Source organism: Mchenga conophoros, linkage group LG16, assembly GCF_057382185.1.
Source record: "Mchenga conophoros isolate Kocher_MC1m ecotype Shallow Benthic linkage group LG16, M_conophoros_male_GT1.1, whole genome shotgun sequence".
NCBI classification, from domain to species: domain Eukaryota; kingdom Metazoa; phylum Chordata; class Actinopteri; order Cichliformes; family Cichlidae; genus Mchenga; species Mchenga conophoros.
The window spans coordinates 32187098-32209832 of NC_140541.1; the positions used below are offsets into that span (position 1 = coordinate 32187098).

At 40.5% G+C, this 22735-nt stretch overlaps 1 protein-coding gene across 2 annotated transcripts in view; it reads right to left on the reverse strand.

The window, feature by feature from the left end:
* LOC146557098 (inactive dipeptidyl peptidase 10) overlaps nucleotides 1-22735 on the reverse strand; it is a 155352-nt gene that overhangs the window by 3861 nt on the left and 128756 nt on the right. Inside the window, exons 17-25 of one of the 2 annotated variants that reach the window (XM_085249891.1) lie at nucleotides 21437-21484; nucleotides 19965-20063; nucleotides 14200-14269; nucleotides 13719-13913; nucleotides 13586-13640; nucleotides 13382-13481; nucleotides 12809-12867; nucleotides 1295-1370; nucleotides 936-1009 (exon numbers count right to left, since the gene is read on the reverse strand). In XM_085249891.1, the coding sequence (XP_085106017.1) occupies nucleotides 936-1009; nucleotides 1295-1370; nucleotides 12809-12867; nucleotides 13382-13481; nucleotides 13586-13640; nucleotides 13719-13913; nucleotides 14200-14269; nucleotides 19965-20063; nucleotides 21437-21484 (776 nt within the window). Of the gene's footprint in view, nucleotides 1-935; nucleotides 1010-1294; nucleotides 1371-12808; nucleotides 12868-13381; nucleotides 13482-13585; nucleotides 13641-13718; nucleotides 13914-14199; nucleotides 14270-19964; nucleotides 20067-21436; nucleotides 21485-22735 lie in introns of both variants that reach the window. The other variant, XM_085249890.1, reaches the window with a different exon arrangement.

Below are 22735 nucleotides of genomic sequence, written 5' to 3' on the forward strand. Positions count from 1 at the left end.
ATGACATGTGACCATCACGATCATGTTCGGGGGAGTAGCATGCATCTGAGTGCAGGGAGATGGCATATACATTTATTTTAATGACTTTACACCCTCCTGCTGATCAACAGCTGGTAGAAATGAGAGAAACTTGTGGAGCTTGCACATCAGTGCACTCGTAGTGCAGTTGTTTCTTTCTAATTAATAATATTAATTGTCATTTATATAAATTCAATAGTAATGGCTCTTAACTTATTTCAGCACCATGGGTGTTGCCATTAGATTTATTTATTTATTTTTATTCTTCATAGGTCTCTGTGGCTAGTTTTTCTGACAATGTTTCAGTTTGAAATAAGCACTTTCTCATACAGAGAAAGAATCAAAAGATGTCACATGCAGTTTTGTGTACCCAACTAATGCAAATGAAAATCAAGCTGAAGGATCACAGTTTTAACAGACTGGGGGAGATCCAGTAACCACTGCAGAGGCACAAATGCAAGGGGGCATGCCAGGACTTTTACTGAATTATCTAATTATCATCTTATACGAGAAGATGATTTTGAAGGCGAAACTGGCCACATTTAAAACGGATTTTTTTTTTTTTTTATCTTTAACCACAGTTTGTAAAATCTCGCTGACACAAAATAGACTGTTTGGAAAATTATTCATATAAACGTTGCCTAGCATCTGCTCACACAAGCGGCTGTCCACAAACATTGCTTTAATTGCCAAGACCTGATTATCTTGTGCAGCAGAAAGAAACCATCACATATCTGACCACACTGCTTTCTGATATGGACACATGGGAAAGCAGAAGCTTTTGTTAAATGACTTTTCAACCTTCAGAGAATAAAAATAAGAAGGCTGGTTGATAAATTCACAAACACAGCACATGGGTCCGCTCTTGTTAGGGAACTGAAATGAATGTCATGCAGAGAGGAGATGGCAGAAGTCACCTGGAGAGTGTAGTTAACATTTGATGCAGACAGCAGTTTGACCAACTCAGCAGAATGCTGGAAATGAACATTGGCTGTCAAGAGAACAAAGAGTTGCAATGACAATTTACAATGCAATAACTTTGCACAACAACCATTCACCCCATTATGCAGAGCATTGTTAGGAATTCAGTAAAATAAAAGAAATGCAATAGTTAGACTAACACTTACAGTTTTTTTTCCTTTGCATTCATTTTTATGTTAAATTTGCAAAAAAGAATTGTCAGTATGTACTTATTTACAGTTAATTTGGCAGTAAACCCTACTTAATTCTACAGCTACATATCTGCTTCATCATGTTTATCTATTCCCATGCTCACCATCTGCTGTGCCGTGGATAATAAGAAAGTTCAATGGACTTGCAGGTCCTGTGATGTTGCTGAGCAGACTGGAAATCTGCAGGAGACAGTGAACAGTCACCACCCAGTGCAGAATCAGACACAGCTTAACTATATCAGATTTAAATCTAATAAAACAGCTCATAATGTTGAAGCCACTAGCATAAAACTTTGGTTAGAAGACAAGAAACTACATCTTTAAACAGCATCAGTTCCCACTCATAAATATTTATAGCAACTTCTATCAGATGCAACCAAACACAGATGGAAGTGTCAGTAAGCAAGGGTGGATGTACTGAAGTAACAAAACTGTCAAGTGACTGAGCAGCAGAGATCAAAGCTTCCCTTAATGAGTTTTAATTTTGCGCTGCCATCAGCAGAACTTTGTACTTTGCTGATCTTAAACAGAAACTTCAGTTGCAAAGGTGAGAGGAGAGGCAGTTTGGACATCTTAAAATCTGTTTGCATCTGGTGGTGCAGTGCTAGAAATACTGCGGAAACAACAGTTTTGATTTTTCTAGTTCAACCCAGACCAGACCAAAACAAACACATTTTTCTTTTAGTGCCTGCAGTGTTATTTATCCATGTAGATTGTTTTTTCATTAAATTTATTGGGCATAATTTAGAAACGCATACACCTGTGTTTATTAGAGCCCATAATTCACACTGCATGACAGAACATAACATAAAGCCAGTAAGTCTAAAAAACTCGCTGTGGACTTTGGACTGTGGCAAAGCATAGACCAAAGCACGGCCATAGAAACATATCTAAAACTTTGAGTGATCTAGGAAGCACAGTGGTCTCAATTAGGGCTGGGCCATATTATACCGTTCACGGTAATACCGGTATAATGTTAGGCAACGATAGGAAAATGAAATATCGCGATAGAATATGAGTAAAACGCGCATGCGCAGTGCCTTTGTTTTCATACGCACATGGCCGATTGTTGAGTGAAACAGATGAACCAGAATTGGTTTGTAAAAATGGTGCAACTTCAGTGATGTGGAACTGGTTTGGTGTTTGTCCGTCAGATACACGACAAAGCACATTTTTTTTTGCAGAACATGCAAGCGGCCGTCGGACTAAGATGCCCTTAAATCTGGGAGTAATCTGGGTCCTAAACTCCGTATGCTTCAGGTCAAACGAACACTGCAGCATCACTAAGAGTTAAAAACTGTCTAAATTCTTTCATCTTTAATAAAACGATCAGCATTGCTGCTTTACCAGGTGTAACTATGAAGTTTAACTTCCAGGCATCCATGAAAACAAAATGTATTACATTTAACGGAGTTAGAAGCTAGCAGGAAGCTAGCGGAAGTTAGCTCGCTAGTTACCTAAGCATGATATTGCATGTTCTGACTGAGACATTTCTGAAAAAAATCAAACGTACAGCTCTGCTATCACTTCCAACATAAATGAAGACAGGAAACTAAACAGCAGTGACGTTTGTAGGGTTACTGAAGTTGGGCTAGCTGGTATATAATAATGTGCTACGTGATCGCTAGCAACACAGCTATGTTAGCATAACATAAACAGTGAAGCTGGAGGACGAACACTAACACTTTTCCACTTATAAAAGTTAACGTTAAGGTTCCTCATGGTTAGAGACAAATGCAATCGCATGGCAGGATGCTGTAAAAGGACCAATCTTCAGTCAGGAGAACAACTGAGATAATCCATCCACAATACAAGGTTAGTCATATACTGCAACAACATGGGAATAGAGCAGCTGCCAGAGAATTCAACATTAATGAATCAATGGTACAGAAGTGGAGGAAGCAAGAAGAATGAGTTTAATAAAGTTTGATTTATCTTGTAGCAATGGGAATTGCATTTACCTGTGTGTTCCACCCGGGGTCTTGAGAGTGTAACACCGGAAGGTGAGAACCGGAGACTCATGACTGTTTATTAAGAGTTTAATAAAAGTTTACCTCGGAGGAGGGAAAGTTCAACCGAGCATCTTGTGAAGTTTATAGAGAGAACAAGATGAAACATGGTGGCAGCGGGGTCTAGAGTGATCCACACCGCGCTTTGAAGACAACAGATTGAGCGGACGGTATCGACGCGTCCAGCTAGGCTAGTTAGCCTCGGAGGTGCTAACGGCTCAGGACAGCAAGTGAGACGCTGACGAGAAGAGCGCAGCGGCGTCTACGATGGATGGATTGAAGCCACCCGCACAGTGGAGTATGGATTCAGTGAACCTGTCTAAAGCGTGGAAAACATGGAAAGAAGAGTTTACACTCTACACGGAACTAGCTCTGCCGGATGCTGAGGAAAAGGCGAGAGTGAAGCTGTTTTACTATCTGATCGGGGAACGGGGCAGGGAGCTCTGTGGAACGCTGATCGGAGCTGAGGCAAGAGTAACAGTAAGTGAGCTGATGAGAAAAATCGATGAACACTGTAATCCCAAAGTTAATGAGACTGTCGAGAGATACAGATTTTTTGCACGCAATCAGGCTCCTGGAGAAAATATTGATAAATATGTTACGGACCTGAGAATGCTGGCGAGCACCTGCAACTTTGGACAATTAAAAGACTCACTGATCAGAGACAGGATCGTCTGTGGCACGAACAGCTCCGGTTGGAGGGAAAGGTTGCTCAGAGAAGAGAACCTCACATTAGACAGATGTCTAGATATTTGTAGAGCAATGGAGATTTCAAGAGAATACAACAAAACAATAGCGGGACAGGCTATAGAGGAACTGCATGCAGTAAAACAAAAAGAGAGAAAAAGACTGGATAAAGAGATATCATGCAGATTTTGTGGAAGGGCACATGAAAGACTCAAATCAAAATGCCCAGCATATGGAAAAAAATGCAAAAAATGTGGCAAAGAAAATCATTTTGCTATAGCATGCAGGAGTAAAAGCGGACAGAGTGAAAATGGAAAAAAGATCCACACAGTGACGGAGCAGGACTCGGATTCCTGTGAGGACATAATGACTGTCACAGCTATGACACAGACTGCAGTAGAAGTGAACCAGATCAAAGAATCAGACATGAAAAAACGAGAACAGCTGTTTGCAGGCATGATGATTGGCAACAGCCTGGTCAAGTTTCAAGTTGACTGTGGTGCAACCTGCAACGTTATTCCCATCAACTTGTTGAACCCGAACATCAAAATGGAGCACACAGACAAGGTTCTTGTGATGTACAATAAGTCAAAGCTGTGTCCATTAGGAAAGTGTAAGGTCAAGCTGACAAACCCAAGAAACAACAAAAAGTACAGAGTCGAGTTCCAAGTGGTAGAGGAGGATTGTAAAACACCTCTACTTGGGAGAACAGCTAGTGAAGCGATGAAGCTAATACAAGTTAAATATGATAACATCTGTGCTTTGAACAGCTCAGTGACAACAGCTCCATCAGAGAAAAACGCATGGTTGTTGGAAGAGATAAAGACTGAGTTTCAGGATGTGTTTACAGGAGATGGATGTTTGCAAGGTGAATATGAGCTGGAAATCGACACAACAGTGCAGCCCGTCAAACTGCCAAAACGCAGAGTCCCAGTGTCGATGATGAAACCACTGAAAGAGGAACTGATGAGCCTTGCAGACAGACAAATAATAGCACCAGTGGAAGGTAGTACTGATTGGATCAGTGGGATGGTGACAGTGCAGAAGCCAAATGGCAAACCCAGGATATGTATTGACCCAAGACCGCTTAACAAAGCTTTGAAGCGTAGTCACTTCCCGTTACCGACAATAGATGACATATTGCCAGATGTGTCAAAAGCGAAAGTTTTCACAGTTTGTGATGTGAAACATGGCTTTTGGCATGTGAAGCTTACAGAAGAGTCAAGCCATCTCACGACATTCGCAACACCATTTGGTCGCTTTCGTTGGCTGAGAATGCCGATGGGGATCAGCCCAGCGCCAGAGGTCTTTCAGCGCAAACTGATGCAAGCGTTAGAGAACCTGCCAGGCACATACATCATTGCTGATGACATCCTGATCACTGGAAAAGGAGAGACGACTGAGTTGGCAGAAATGGATCATGACAGAAACCTGAGACTTTTCCTGGAACGCTGCAGAGAGAGAAACATCAAATTAAATGTGGAAAAACTCAAGCTTAGAAGACAGGAAGTACCATACATCGGACATCTACTCACAGCAGAGGGGCTGAGAGCAGACCCAGAGAAGGTACGGGCCATCACAGAGATGCCAGCACCAACTGACATAAAAGGGGTGCAGAGACTAGTTGGAATGGTCAACTATTTATCAAAGTTTTACAAGCATCTGTCAGACGACTGTGAGCCTCTCAGACAACTGACGCACAGAGACAGCCTATGGGAGTGGACAGACGTGCAGGAAGATGCATTTAAAAGACTGAAAGGAAAACTAACACAAGTCCCAGTTTTGAAATATTACAGCCCTGAAGAAGAGCTGACGCTGCAGTGTGACGCCAGCGAGACAGGACTGGGAGCAGCTCTGACTCAACATGGAAAACCAGTGGCATTTGCAAGTCGTGCATTGACGCTCACTGAACGAGGTTATGCACAAATTGAAAAGGAATGCTTAGCTATTGTGTTTGGGATGGAGAAATTCCACCAATATACATATGGTCGTCTTGTGAGAGTGCAATCAGACCACAAGCCACTCGAGAACATTATTAAAAAGCCACTGTTACATGCACCTAAGAGACTGCAAAGGATGCTATTAAGGCTGCAAAAATATGATATAACCATAACATATGTTCCAGGCCGGGACATGCTACTTGCTGATACGCTGAGTAGGGCCTACCTGCAGGATGGCATCAAAAGCCAGACAGAGTTGGAGACAGAATGTGTCAACATGGTGGACTATGTACCTGTTTCAACAGAAAGCATGGACAGAATACGGGCAGGGACGAGAACCGACCACACACTACAAACGCTGATAAAAGCAATACAAAAGGGGTGGCCAGCCTGTAAGAAAGATGTACCTGTTGAAATAACCCAGTTCCAATCTTTGCAGGATGAACTGAGCACACAGGATGGATTGGTCTTCAAGGGAGAGAGAGTGGTGATTCCAGAAGCACTGCAGGCAGATATAACCCAGCGAATTCACTCAACACACATCGGCACAGAAGGGTGCCTCAGGAGAGCTAGAGACTGCGTCTACTGGCACGGTATGAACGACCACATCAAAAAGTACATCGCTACATGTGACATATGTCGGTCTGTGGATGCAAAACAACAGAAAGAGACACTAAAACCACACGAGCCGACCACCAGACCATGGACCAAAGTGGGGACAGATTTATTCAACTTTGAGGGTAGGGACTACCTAATAACTGTTGATTATTACTCCAACTTTTGGGAGATAGATTATCTACCTGATACCAAGTCGAGTACTGTGATTAGGAAACTAAAGGCTCATTTCGCACGTCAGGGAATCCCAAATATTGTTTTTTCTGACAACGGGCCCCAGTACAGCTCAACAGAGTTTGCCAACTTCAGCCGGAAATGGGAATTTCGACACCATACCTCATCACCTGGCTATCCGCAGAGCAACGGCAAAGCTGAGTCTGCCGTTAAAACTGCCAAACGACTCATGAAAAAGGCGAAATTGGCTGGACAGGATCCATATTTGGCCTTATTGGACCACAGAAACACCCCAACACAAGGTTTAACTACCAGCCCTGCACAGAGACTGTTAAGCAGGAGGACGAGGACACTTCTCCCAATAGGAGACAGATTGTTGCAACCCACAGTGACTGACAACAAGTTAGCACTGATGAAAAACAGAGAGAGACAAACAAAGTACTACAACAAGACAGCGAAGGACATGGACACATTAAACCCAGGGGACTTGGTGCGAGTCCAACCTTTTGAACCACACAACTTATGGACCAAGGCTAGAGTGTGTAACACTCTGGGAAACAGATCCTATGATGTGGAGTTGGACAACGGCAGAGTCCTCAGAAGGAATCGTCGCCATCTGAGGCGAGCGACGGAGGTCAAAAAAGACATGTCAGCACATCTCCAGCCTGAGGGGCAGAACATTACTGTGCCAACACAGAGCAAAGAGAACACACAAAACAGCACTACCAGGTCAGGACGGGTAGTACAACAACCTGGATATTTGAAGGACTATGTATGCAATTAAGGGGTAATCTGTGAGTTATACGCTGTAATTTGTTTACTTGTCAGAGGAAAGACAAAAGAAAAAAAAAAAAATCTGTGACGACATTTGAGTTATATGTTGTGATTTGTTTACTGGTTAGAGAACAGAGCAGAACATCTGTGATAATATTTTGAGTTATGGCTTTGTGATCTGTTTACTTGTTTGGAAGGAAAAAAAAATAAAAATAAGGAAATGAGAAACAAAACAGAAAAAATGAATAAAAGTAATACTAAAGGAAAATAGAAAGAAAGCTAAAAAAGTAAGTGGAAGAAAGAATTTTTATTTTTGAAGAAAATTGTGTCTAACAAAGAAATGTCATGTCTAAGTTTTGTTCCAGTTGCAAATTGAGTTCTCAACTTATGAATAGTTCATTGTCTTTGTAAAAGAAAAGGGATGTAGCAATGGGAATTGCATTTACCTGTGTGTTCCACCCGGGGTCTTGAGAGTGTAACACCGGAAGGTGAGAACCGGAGACTCATGACTGTTTATTAAGAGTTTAATAAAAGTTCAACCGAGCATCTTGTGAAGTTTATAGAGAGAACAAGATGAAACATATCTGACTGCTTTGTTTCGCGTAATGTGCCTTATAATCCTGGGCACCCTATGGTCCGAAAAATACGTACTGCACACTGCAGTTTAATGTTGCAAAGCACCTCTTATGTCAGCCCATTTCTACTGGAAATGCCTTTTGGTTAAACTTTCAGCAAGGAATTTGCATTTGCACTGTTACATTTTTATAAAGCTTTAATGTACATAAACCAGCTTCTTGTTTAAGTGAAAATAAATGATAGGTTGTCTTTTTGCGCTAGTAATGTTGTGGAGTTGTATTTTGTCTCGCATCAATTATATCGTTGGTTATATCGTTATCGCAAATTTTCAAATATATATCGTGATAAATATTTTTGGCCATATCGCCCTGCTCTAGTCTCAATAACTGCAAAATGAAAGATGATTGAAACTACCAGGACTTTTAACTGTTATAAGGTTCAGACATTGCCAATGAGATATATATATATATATATATATATATATATATGTAAACAAAAACACCCAGCACGCCCCTGTTTATCCTTCAAGCTCGGGTCCTCTACCAGACGCCTGGGAGCTTGAGGGTCCTGCGCAGTATCTTAGCTGTTCCCAGGACTGCGCTCTTCTGGACAGAGATCTCCGATGTTATTCCCGGGATCTGCTGGAGCCACTCGTCTAACTTGGGAGTCACCACACCCAGTGCTCCGATTACCACGGGAACCACCGTTACCTTCACCCTCCACATCCTCTCGAGCTCTTCTCTGAGCACTTGGTATTTCTCCAGCTTCTCGTGTTCCTTCTTCCTGATATTGCTGTCATTCGGAACCGCTACATCGATCACTACGGCCGTCTTCTTCTGTTTGTCTACCACCACTATGTCCGGTTGGTTAGCCACCACCATTTTGTCCGGTTGGTTAGCCACCACCATTTTGTCCGTCTGTATCTGGAAGTCCCACAGGATCTTAGCTTGGTCATTCTCCACTACCCTTGGGGGCATCTCCCATTTTGACCTCGGGACTTCCAGGTTATACTCGGCACAGATGTTCCTGTACACTATGCCGGCCACTTGGTTATGGCGTTCCATGTATGCCTTGCCTGCTAGCATCTTGCACCCTGCTGTTATGTGTTGAATTGTCTCTGGGGCATCTTTACACAGCCTGCACCTGGGGTCTTGCCTGGTGTGATAGACCCCAGCCTCTATGGATCTTGTACTCAGAGCTTGTTCTTGTACTGCCATGATTAGTGCCTCTGTGCTGTCTTTCAGTCCAGCTTTGTCCAGCCACTGGTAGGATTTCTGGGTATCAGCCACCTCCTCTATCTGCCGGTGGTACATACCGTGCAGGGGCCTGTCCTTCCATGATGGTTCCTCGTCTCCCTCCTCTTTCTTGGGTTTCTGCTGCCTGAGGTATTCACTGAGCACTCGGTCAGTTGGGGCCATCTTCCCAATGTATTCTTGGATGTTCGTTGTCTCATCCTGGACTGTGGTGCTGACACTCACCAGTCCCCGGCCCCCTTCCTTCCGCTTAGAGTACAGCCTCAGGGTGCTGGACTTGGGGTGAAACCCTCCATGCATGGTAAGGAGCTTTCTTGTCTTTATGTCAGTGGCTTCTATCTCCTCCTTTGGCCAGCCTATTACCCCAGCAGGGTACCTGATCACGGGCAGGGCGTACGTGTTGATGGCCCGGATCTTGTTCTTGCCATTCAGCTGACTCCTCAGGACTTGCCTGACCCTCTGCAGGTACTTGGTGGTTGCAGCTTTTCTAGCGGCCTCTTCATGGTTCCCATTCGCCTGCGGAATCCCCAGGTACTTGTAACTGTCCTCTATGTCTGCAATGTTGCCTTCTGGTAGTTCAATCCCCTCAGTTCTGACTACCTTCCCTCTCTTTGTTACCATCCGACTACACTTCTCCAGTCCGAACGACAGTCTAATGTCATTGCTGTATAGCCTGGTAGTGTGGATCAGTGAATCGATGTCTCGTTCACTCTTGGCATACAGCTTGATGTCATCCATGTACAGGAGGTGGCTGACAACTATATATAGATACATATATATACATATAGAATAGAATAGAATAGAATAGAATAGAATAGAATAGCCTTTATTGTCATTGTACAGAGTACAACGAAATTGGAGTGCCACTCCCTTGGTGCAAGTTTCAATAATAAATATAAATGTAAAATATAAAAAGTACAAAAAAAACAATCGTAAGTACTCAAACAATAGTATGTACAATATATACAGGATAGCAGCATTAATATAATGACAGTATGAATAGCAGCATAATATAATGACAGTGACGGTATGGAATAGGTTCAATTGTTTTTGTGCTTATTTACTACGGTGATAGCTCTGGGAAAGAAGCTATCCCTGAATCTGTTTGTCCTGGTTTTATGTGACCTGTACCGTCGGCCTGACGGTAATAGTTCAAACAGTTGATTGCTGGGGTGAGAGTGGTCCTTGATGATATTGCCAGCTCTGCTGAGGTACCGAGAGTTTGCAGTGACCTCCAGGCTGGGCAGAGAGCAGCCAGTGATCTTCTGGGCTGTGTTGATGACCCTCTGCAGTACTTTCCTGTCTGCAGCTGAGCACCCTGCATACCATGTTGTTATGCCGTACGTTAGGATGCTCTCTATGGTGGCTCTGTAAAATGTCACCAGCAAGATATATACATATATATATATATATATATATATATGTATGTGTGTGTGTGTGTATTAGAGGTGGGAATCACCATACATCCCACGATACGATATTATCACAATACTTAACGCACGATACGATATTATTGCAATTTTTTAAAATATTTTGCGATATTCAGATTCTGTACATAAAGGTAAACTTTATCAATATTTATTTCATCTAATATCAAAGTCTCACACTCAGTCTCTCATTTCAGTCAGTTTTATTGTTGACAAACTGAACGGTTTGTATTACAGTCTAGTCCAACTTAACTGATTGCAACCATCTGGTACAATTATAGCTATTCTGAACTATGAAATTTATGAAAACTATGCAGCCCCTTCAGCAACAGAAGAATTTGAAAGTAAATTAAAACAAAATATAATTTTACATTAAATAAAAAAGTTTTAAACTTAATTAATATAAAACATGTCTTAAATTAAAATAAGTAAACTGTCATGTTTATTGCTGCCCAAAAAAAAGTTAAACACATTTGGACAGTGAAGGAATGTCAGGATTCTTGCTCAGAAAAAGGATCAACATGCTCTGAACTCAGAGCATGTTCCATTCCACAAAATCCTTTTTTGTAACAAAATATCGATTTCTGCCGTCCCTGTATCGATACATTATTAGCAAACAAAATATCACGATACTACACAGTATCGATTTTTTCCCCCACCCCTAGTATATATATATACACACATATAGTTGACGGCTGCACATAAAAATAGCAACACAAATAAACCTCAGCCACTACTGGAGAAGAAGTGAATTCTACAGCGGCACAAAATAAAAAAAAATCAACACATATTTATTTTTAGCAAAAATTCAGAAAAGGCACAGGGATAATACATTTTTTAAATTCTCCACAATCAGTGTGCACTCACTAAATTATGGCAACAAAATGAAGGTTTTGCAAGCATGGCTTGCAAGTATGTAATCCCTTTGCTGCTGCAAATTGTGGTGAAAACTTGATTGTGATTGACAAATTAAAACTAGTAGGCAAAATTTATAAAAACAGACACACCTTTCTACGATCCCATGACTTACACTGTACATTATAAATTATATACACTGCAGGACTTAACCTAAAGCCTGCAAGTACAAGAAACTCACTGGAGACTTCTCACTGTGCTGAGATAAAGATCAAGGGAAACACAGAAACTGAAACTTTAAGTGTTCTAGGGAGCATCGTGACCTCACTGACTGTTTGGAAACATCGGAAATGTTCAGAGAGACAGGAGTCCAACCAAAGTGAATGATCAAACAATGAGGGCTTTCATAAATGAAGTTATTAGTGTCCAAACATAAAGATTTGAAGAACTTCTCTGCAGAAAGAGGTTAAGGAATGATGACCACCTTAGCAGTACTATACCAGCCAGGTCTGTATGTAGCTACTCTGAATAAAAAGGTGCAGCACGATAGTGCTTAGTGTTTGCTAAATGTAAAGTTAAAAAACAAATGAGAATATACTATGATCTGATCAATCAAAAACTGAACAACGTGTGCCATCAGCTGTTGTTATCAACTATTAATACTTTGATACACAGAATCGTGGTGGAGGTAACTTCATGGCATGGGTTTTCTTCTCAGAGGCAAAAACTTGGAAACTGATCATAACTGGGGAAAAAATGAAGTGCAAAAAGAGTGAAAGTTTGTATGAAAACTCTGAAAGAGATGGAGGGCTGTATGCTGCAAATATAGAAGTAGATTTACAGAAATTCTGTTGTGGCACTGACAGATAACTTGCATGAGGGTTAATTTCATGTGGTTAGTTACTAACTGTGCATTTTTGCACTGTTCAGTGCTTTTTCACACTATGCCACATCTGCAACATCTTTGGTTTCCTACCACTAAACCCAGTCTTGTCCCTTTACATATTTATCACTTCCACTTACCTGGGTAACTTCTACACCATCTGTTCACTTTTGAACCACAAATACTTACAGGAAAAAAAAATTAAAGGGATAAAAAAAAACAACTCTCCCCTTTGAAGTGTTTCCTGTAAGTATTTGCTGTTAATGTGAAAGTTTTAAATCCCGTCATCAATCTGTGAGTGTCTGCATTCAGTATTCTTGTATTTAGTATTAGAGTTGTGACATAAATAAGAATTATTAGCTAGATATGAACATGTTATATGGAACATAATAACCCAAAAACCCACCACTAACATACAAGTGTACCTGGTATTTGTGGTCCTCTCTTGCTGGAAAGCCAAAGTATTTCTCAGTGAAGGCAGACCCTTTATCGAAAACCAGAATAAAACTGTTAACAGACATGGCATTGTTGTTTTAATTAACACATGATTAATTTAATATTACTTCTTCACTTCATGGTGGACAAATGGTGACCATTAATAACCAATCTTACTGCTCAGTGGAACCCCGACTTACGAAATTAATTCGTTCCCGAGGGTCTTTCGTAAGTCGAAAATTTTCGTAAGTCGAAGCACCCATCTCGCCTTTTGAGTGAACGATAGGCTATAGGCTAATAATAGCTAACAACACTCGAGTGAAACAGCTAAGCGCGAGTACGAAAGCAAAGGGGTTGTCACATGATTCAGAAGGCATTGTGGGCATTGTAGGCATTGTGGGCTCAGCCAATCACAGCCAGCGGATTTCGTAACACGGGCAAAACACGGGCAGAAATATTGCCCTTCAGTGCCTTCATAACTTGAATTTTTCATTTAACGTGGTATTCGTAAGTCATAACTATAACTAGTGACAATATTATTGTAAAGTCTTGAATAAGCTTACCATACAATCTCCAGTTTGTTATAGGAGTGACAGCAATGCCACACCTTAACACAGAGCTGTGGGAAAGGACCAGGAGTGTGGACAAGAAGCCTCCATATGCCTAAAAAAATATAGAAAACAATGTTTTTGTGAAAAAAGAATTAAATAAATAAATAAATTGCTAATTTTTATGCGTGTTTTAATTTCAGTTAAAGAGGCTGTTACCTTTCCATAAACTCCAACTCTGTTGGCATCAATATAGGGCAGCTTTACCAGATGCCTGAAAATTAAAAGAACATTAACTAAATGTCATTTTGTACGTAGTTTGTATGTAAATATTATCTGTACCAATACATACTCGAGTGCTGTGAGCTGATCGTGAACGTCAACAGTTCCCAGTCTCTGGAAAACCTCGTGTAAGATCCTCTGACCCTGGCAGCCACTGCCCCGCCCATCCAGATGGGCCACAATGACATCATTGGAACTGACCAGAACAGAGTCCCAGCTCAGGGAAAAACGGTCACTCACAGCCTGACCACCAGGGGTGCTGTCACTTTGGAAGGCAAAAAGAGTTTAGAGCGCCAAAGTTTTCATGAAAGGATGCAAAATAAACTACAAAAATTGAAGAAATAATAACAACAACCATTATGTTTTAAACACCTAATGGCCTCTAAAACATTACTCTTATACTCTTCTGGAGAGGAGGGCGGTCCCTATCTTTAGGTTGGGATTTCACTGTAGTCACTGTATAAACTCACTCTACAGTTCTTAACACTTCAACTGAAGCAGTAAGGCCGACAATGAGGCATTCTCAAAGTTGTTAAAACAAAGTTACGTACAGGACAAGTAAAAGTGGGTACTCCTTCGCTTCATCCAAAGCTATCGGGACGATTAACTCCAGGCGAAGTGCTGCAAAATAAATCAGTGTTCAGCATTCAGTCCAGAGGAGATTTTGGTGAAGATTCAGAATAAATTTTTATATGCAATGCATGTACATCTATCCCTCAGACTACATCAAAGCTCTGTGCGCTGCAAGGTCAACACATCATTTATTGGTTAATAAAAGAAATGGGAGAAGAACTGAGACTTTAGAGGTCAAGGCAGGTAGCACAAAGCTGGTATTTGAAAAGATTTACATTCATTTTAGCTTTAGTACATCCTTTAAATGGTACCATTTAATTCAGTTGACAATCAAAGACCGCGTGACTTGAGTCACCTAAGTGGACAGTGCATGGAAGTTTTCTCTTTTTTCTATATAATATCATAATGTGTGATGAGGTCATCAAAGTTTAATTTGATAAATAGAATACAATAGATTAAAATAGAATAGAATAGTCTTTTATTGGTATTGTACATGTACAACAAAATTGTGGGTGCTCCATGCCAACCGATCAGAAATAAAATATAAGCGCCAAGACAGCAGGAATAAATAACAAACAGCAGAAAAATATACAAACTAAAGGAAGATATGTAAAACAAGACAAAATGCACACACTGGAGAATAAAGTGCTTGTAAATAGTGCAAAGGACTTGGTTTGAATAGAGTCTGTGTGTGAATGGCCTGAGTGATCAGGGTTACTCAGACCATGGCTCAGATTAGTAGAGTGGGTGGGCAGGTGTAGTGTGTGGGGGTGGTAGTGTTTGTTACCAGTCCGAATGGCCCAGGGAAAGAAGCTGTTTATAAAACCTGAGGTGTGGGGACTGAATGACCTGAGGTGCCAACCAGAGGGCAGTGGGTCAAATAGGTGGTGGGCAGGGTACAAGGGGTCTCCTGTAATCACCCTTATTTCCTAATTATGTTCCAAGTCTGGGGACATATTTATTATGGATTTTACACATATATGTAAACAGAAGGAAGGAAGAAGGAACCAGCCCAAGCAAGATGGTGTAGCTCTTCATTGTAGTATCCTAAATTGAACATCAGAGGAAGATAAAATATGACGGGGAGGCAGAGAAGGCACCTATACTTATTAATTGGACAGCAAGCAACAGCTAAAACACCTGATAATTGACCCTTATCACCACCATCACCAAGAGAATAATGCACCAATAGAATAAACCATGCTAGGATGCAAACAAAACAAGAGCAAAAGAAGAAAAACAGGAGTTCAGTAATACTTTTGGAAACAGCTCTTGGAGTGTAAATGATTGAGTGCCAATGCTGAGTAAGAAGCTAAATACATCACATTTCTTCCCAATTTAGGAGGACAAAAGCTGTTATTTGGTAATGCTTGCCGTTTTGTGATGCGAGTCAGTGGCGGTCCCAGCCTGTTTGGCGCCCCGGGTGAACACTCCCTCTATCTATAATTGAGTGATCTGCATATATTAGTGCTATTTCTTAATTGTGTAAAATCTGTAATATAATGGATTGTTTGGAGTTTAGTCTGTTACTGTTGCTATTTTTACCATTTCTTCTTGGAGCAACTGTAACCCACATCATTTCCTTAGGGATTAATAAAGTATTCTGATTATGATTCTGATTGTTTCAGGATACATGATTCTGATTGTTTCAGGATACATGATTCTGATTGTTTCAGGATACATGACCTGCCATTATCCAATGGCAGGTCATGTATCCTGAAGCAATCACCACAACATAACCTAATAGACCTATACGTTAGTTCACAGATTCGCTTTGTCTAGGGTGTATTTCTATGTAGTGTGTGAATGTGCCCATATGGAAAAGATATATATAAATCTTATAAAGTTTTTATCTGTCTTGTATGAAACTTGTATGAAAAGCACATATAAGATCCCTTGAAAAATTATATAATGAAACTTGTATGTTTTGTATACTTACTAAAAAAAAATATGAAAGTAATGAGAAAGTGGCCACTTTCATGAGTAAATCATGTATGTTTTTACTCTCTCGCGCTCACTTTTCGCATACAGAATTTCGAAAAAACATTGGTGCAAATTATAACTCTGTGTCATAATGTCTGGTGTTTTTGTGTTTGTTGGTTTGTTTTTATTTTGTTTTATTTTGCGAGTTGGTTATTAGATGCTGCTCCAGCCAGTCAGTGAATCCCCCGCCGCCCCGCCCTCTCCTCCCTGTGCTGTAAGTACCTCGCAAATGGAGGGCGCCCTTACTCCCAGCAAATGTGCGATAGAAAGCCGATCGGTGCCTATGCCATTCACAAAATGTGCTGGCTGACGTCGGGGCACCATGAGTACGAGCAAAATTATTTTTTTTTGCCGATGCCCGTGATGCCGCCCCCCACCACGATGCCGCCCCGGGCAACCGACCGTGTCGCCCGTATCAAAAACACTACTGATGCGAGTCATGTATCATCCATCACTAATTCTCTAATTTGACAGACACTGTTAACATGTTTGACAAGTTTCAGGCAAAACAGTACACTTTTTTTGTTCCTACTGCACAATTGGGCAACTACACTAAGATTAGAGTTGGATGTCTCGAGACCGGTCTTGAGACCACATTTACGTGGTCTTGGTCTTGTCTTGTTCTTGTCTTGGTCTCGGATCCCTCGGTCTTGTCTTGGACTTGCCTCAGATCGACATAGTGGTTGGGAGATTTGGAGTCAACAGTATCCATGACACACAACGTAACGTTCGATAATGTGTCATGCGCAAAAACATCAGCTCTAAGAGCCGTGCTTAGAGAGTGCTTTGTAGTGAATCAGAAGAGTCAACTCCCATTGAACGAGAGCTGGCTCCTCACTTAATTTCCTTTCGCTGCTCAGCTCTCACACAGTGGCTCAGCTATGCTCCAATCCCTCCATATTGTGGCCAATCACATGCGAGGATATAGGATAATATCATTATGTGAAAAACAGAGAGGGTGAGAGACGCGACAGTCAAGTGGAGCGTGCGTCTGTGCTCTCTGTAAGTCAGTGAGACAGTAGACAGCGGTGAGGAAGGCTGTGTGAGTGCATCACAAAAACACATAAATATGCCCGACACCCATAAACGAAGCAGCATCTGGCTGAAGTTTAAAGACTTTTTTTTTGTCTCGGCCTTCGTCTTGACTCGGTGTGTCTAGGTCTTAGTATTGGTCTTGTCTCGGTCTCGGTCTTCGTCTTGACTCGGTCTGTCTAGGTCTTAGTATTGGTCTTGTCTTGGTCTCGAAACCCTCTGGTCTTGGTATTGTCTTGGTTTAGGCGGTCTTGACTACAAGTCTAACTAAGATAGTCTGGTAATACATTGTCCTCTGATGGTGAACATTTTAGTTAACATTTGTAGAAGACAATCACAAAAATAGAGACTTAGGAATATTTTGATGGCAAGGAATTGCCAAAAATACTCATAAGAATCGGAACTTTTATGTAAATAACGAATAAATTCTTCTTTTGCCACTTTGCAGGCCAGTTATCCATCCATTCATCAATAGAATTCCCAAGCCAAAAAATTCCAAGCATTTCAGGCCTCCTCACATTGGAGCATGTGTGGAACACCTGACCTTGGAGGGATCGAAGAGACATCCCTGTCTGATTTCCAAACTACCTCAACTCACTCAAATTCTTGAAGTGGAGAACAATCACCCTCAGACTGGCTCCACTACAGACAGGCATATTGGTGGGCTTGAGGAGATCCTAGAACTATTCCTTCCAGTGGGAAGCTATGCCATCAGTTCAACTTCCACTATATACAGTATATATACATTGTGGGTGGGAAGTATTGTACAGCATTCTGGCACCTCCTTCAGGTAGTAGGGCCACAAGAAGGCTGGCCCTTGTGGCTCATATGGGCTGAGCCTGGCCCCATGGGCTAAGGCCCAACCACCAGCTTGAGCTCCTCCCCTGGGACTGGCTCCATTGTGGGGCCCCCAATCCTTTACCATACCTCTTCCTGAATCCAGTTGTTCAGTTTGACGTCACTATCAGTGTCTGGACCTAAACTCCGCTGCAGGTCCATATATCAAACGATCACTATGGCATTACTGAGAGTTGAAAAGCTGTCTAAAGTCTTTCATCTTTAATAAAATGATCAGCGTTCTGCTCTACCAGGTGTAACAATTGAGTTTAACATCCAGGCATCCATGAAAACGGAATTTATGACATTTAACGGAGTTAGAAGTTAGCAGGGAATTAGCTCGCTAGCTTCTATCTAAATACAATATAGCATGTCCTGACTGCGGGATTTTGGAAACAAATTAAAACGCACAGCTCTGTTATCACTTCCAGCATAAATGAAGACAGAAAACTAAAAAGCAGTGACGTTTGTAGGGTTACTGAAGTTGGGCTAGCTGGTATATAATGATGTGCTACGTCACCGCTAGCGACACAGCTATGTTAGCATAATATAAACAAGCTAACTTTTTTTCCACTCGATAAAAGTTAACGTGAGTGTTCTCGGTGGTCAGGAGCAAATGTAATCGCATGGCAGGATGCTGTAAAAGGACCAAACTTCAGCCAGGAGAACAACTGAGATAATCCATCCACAATACGAGGTTAGTCATTCATATACTGCTGCATGGGCTGGGCTGTAGTTACATCCTAAGGTTTTAAAAACTGAGCTTAAATAAATGATTAGCGGTAATAAAAGCCGAGGGAGGTCAACAGTGATCACTGACTGTTTTAGGAGCTTTTTGAGATCAAATAGAAGAAAATACATAACATTAAACATGTTAACAACACAAAAGCCATATTAAACGCAGACTACTTTAGGCCCGGAAGTAGGATTCGTCGCGTCATCACTGAACAACCCGATTACACTTAGTTTGGCTCTTCACTTAGAAACAATTTGCCTTGGAAGACTCTAGCATGGGCAAATTGCCGCCATGAACATAGCTCACTAGAGTACACAAACCTCTTCACTTAAATAAGATGGTAATTTGTGATGGGAGACACAAGTAATATAATACGTTTTCAAATTCTGGTGCAGTTATATTTTAGGTAATATCATTTGTATGACAGCACATGAGACAGAAAATATTTTTTATGCAAATTTACATTGTGTTTATTTTTGATAAGGTATTCAGATTTTCTGTTCCCATTCTTCCTTATTCTCTCATCCCTGAGAAAGAAGAAGCGGTTTATGTGAAAAGTAAGCCTGTGATTTTATTTCTGTTTAGCTTTTTTACGATGACAGGATTCCCATCTGACTCCGCTCAGAAGTCCTTAAATATGTATCATGTTGCCTCTAATAGTGAACACAGACTAGAGAGAGGGAGCCATATGGTGAGCCGTCCCTTCTAATTGATACAATATAGGGCTGTGCTTATGATTTCAGGGCTGTTTCATAATCACCAAACAAAGCTCTGCACCTGTTCACTCTGGTATGTTTATCCTAAAAAGATCTTAACTACTGAGCTCATGGGGATGTAATTTGCTGGAAACTATCTCAGTTATTGCTTTACATGCTGTTAAGGAAACAAGTTACAGTTACCCTACCTCTTCAGTGTCAGACAACTGAGTTTCCTGAACTTGGATGGAGCAGAAGAAGAAATTTGTTTTTCCAAGTGTTGTTATTACTCATTAATCGTCATGGGAGAAAATGTTAGAGTGGAGTGGTGATAAGAAATGTCTACTCATGCATACACAGACAATGAAAAACCAAACAAAAGCTCAAAGATGAATCTGAACAAATCGTTATTACAAATCACAACTTTTGCACATCATTAGAGAGGAATAAAGTTTCTTACCAAAGTTGTTGATTTGTACAGTTCTTCTTTCCCACTTGGGTATTGTCCTGTTTATCAGTGCATTTTTTAATTCTCTGTTATTTTCCAGAATCTTGTGCTCTGCTGGATGACAGCACAAGAAGAATTACTATTACTTACAAGAAAGCAACAAATATAACATCTATTAAAGAAAGCTTGTGTGTGTCTGCTAATTACTAGGAAAAAGAAACTGAACACGTCAAGAGTACCTCATTTAAAATCTTATTGACACTTATAATTATACCAAGAACAAGAAAATCAACAATATGTCCTCCTGTTCCTTTCATGTGTTTAGATGAAGAATGTTGTTGTTTATCTAATCTTACAGTGTTTCTAAATACACTGAAACAAACACATTTTCTTTCCTGACATCTAATTGTGACCACTCTGTCAGCTTAGTAAAGAATAATTTTTGACATAATATCAGCAGACAGACAATCCTTGAGTCTGTCTGTCAAAATTACAGTTTTAAACATTACAATAACCTTTATTTCATCTTTATTCCAGATTCTGCACTCTTAAGTAACATATGGTTGTTGTCCCCACACATGCAACTGACCAATCGTGTTGTTGTGATGTCTTAGAGCTGTGACGTCTTGGAAAAAGATGATTCTCTTTTTTTTTTATTGCTTCTTGAATTGATCCTGCCAGTTTCATGTAGAACTTTCTACTGTCAGCATACATTATTGAATATTTCTTAATCTGCCTGTGTTCGTATTTGAGTCAGTAGTTGAAGTTTGCTGTCATGCTATCTGGTAAAAACGTAAAGTAAAAAGGCTTTTAGAAGTTATATAAAAATACTAAGGATCTGAGGATACAAAACAACTTCTTTTCATGGCATATCTACATCATTTCATGACACACTCACTTTAGATAAATCTGTTTGACATAAATTTTCTACAGTTTCTAAGATTCTGCTTAGTACTGAGTCTTTTTCGAAGTTGCAAAGCTATGACATCACAATGACAGTTGGAGTGATTGTCCTGAATACATGATTCATTCACACTTTGAGGTCCAAGTAATTTAACAAGTTGTACTAATTTCTGTGCACTTTGAACAGTGCACTTTGGACAAATGTTCCACTACATAAAAATGTGAAATGATAATACCAACTCTCAATCTGGAAGTCTGTAGTAGCGGAAGAAGTTGATCATTCCCCAGAGGCTGTTCTGAGTGCCTCTGATATATACTCAACAAAATTTCAAGCACTTAATGCTTCACCTAATTGCATCTTCATGCCCATTTTATAGGATTACGTAAACCTGCTGAATGATGATTTAATGACTTAGTCTCACAGACTTAATCTGCAAACTTGTGCTGACCAATTAATGCACTTTTCAGACAGGCAAAGTGTACTGACAGTGGAAAAAATCTATCTGGGCTCCCATATAAATGTAATGAGTGAAAGTCTAAATAGTAGATTTGTTTAAGTGTATCTGTGCAGGAAAACTTACTGTTCATATCATGTAGTTTGTGGAGAGTTGTTTGGGGTATTCCAGGTCCTGTAGAAATGTTTAAATATTAGTTAGTTCTGTGTTTTATTCTCAATGTTGTATTTTCCTTAGAAGGACATTGGAAAGAAAGAAGAAAGTGAACACTAGAAAGAATGATAGAATAGCAAATGAGATATAGATATAAAAATAGGCCTCAATGGCATTTTCTTTTACTCCTATAACTGTCATGGTCCCTGGGTCTTTGACCCAGCATTGTGAACCTAATGAGTTTTGTTATCTCTGTTTCTAGTTCTTGGTGTCTAGTTGGATTTTTGCTAGTTCCTTTTGGTGTCTAGTCTGTCCTAGTCTTATTTCTGTATCTCTGGAAGTCAGTTATGTCTCCATGTTTATTTACCTTATGTCTTCCCACTCTTGCCCCTGTACCCAACTTGTCACTTAGATTTTGTTCAGCTGCACTTCCAGGTGTGTCCACTCTGCCTAATATCTTTCTGTGTACATATTGGCTGTCTCCCTTTGTTCTTTGTCACATCCTTCCTCATGTTGTGCGTAGTCTCGGTCAGTCTGGTTTGGCTTGTACTTCCTACCCTGCAGCTACATATTTGTTTTTTCTTTTGTTTTCTTTGCCTTCTTTAACAGTGAGACAAAAGCTGTGATTTTAAGTTTAATTTGTCTGCTGACTCCTGCATCTGGGTCCGCTCTCTGCCCCAGTCCATGATAATAACTTAATTATCTTAAGGATAATTCAAACATAATTTAGGTTATCACAAGAGATTGTGCACTGAACACTCAATCAAACATAACTTTGGTCAGGAAACTGGTTTATTTGTCTTCTCCATGGACTCCCTCCAGAAATGGTATAGTAGAGTGACAAACCATTCAATGAGTGCTGAGCAAAAATCTATGGGAGAATTCTAAAGATGCAATGCAACGATGACAGATGTCCTGCATCTGCCTTAGAAAATCCAACCAATGGTCCAAAATGGAAAGATGTGAGCCAATCACGCTGGTTGTCAGATGCATCCATAGAGCCTCATGACCAGGGATTAAAGTAGGATTTGGCAGGTTGGGGAACCCTAAGATGAGGTGTAGCAGAGCAGCATGGGGAAAATAAATATTTAGATATATACTTAGTAACATAATAATTTGTTAAACTCCAGTAGATTTCTTTGTGCACAGGTTGACCTGTGCTTCTACTCCAAAATTCACTGCTCTCTGAGGATATAAGCATTTATGATGTCTTTACCCTTGACATACACAGTAACATTGCCCATAAACATCACAGCCTGCTTCACACATTTC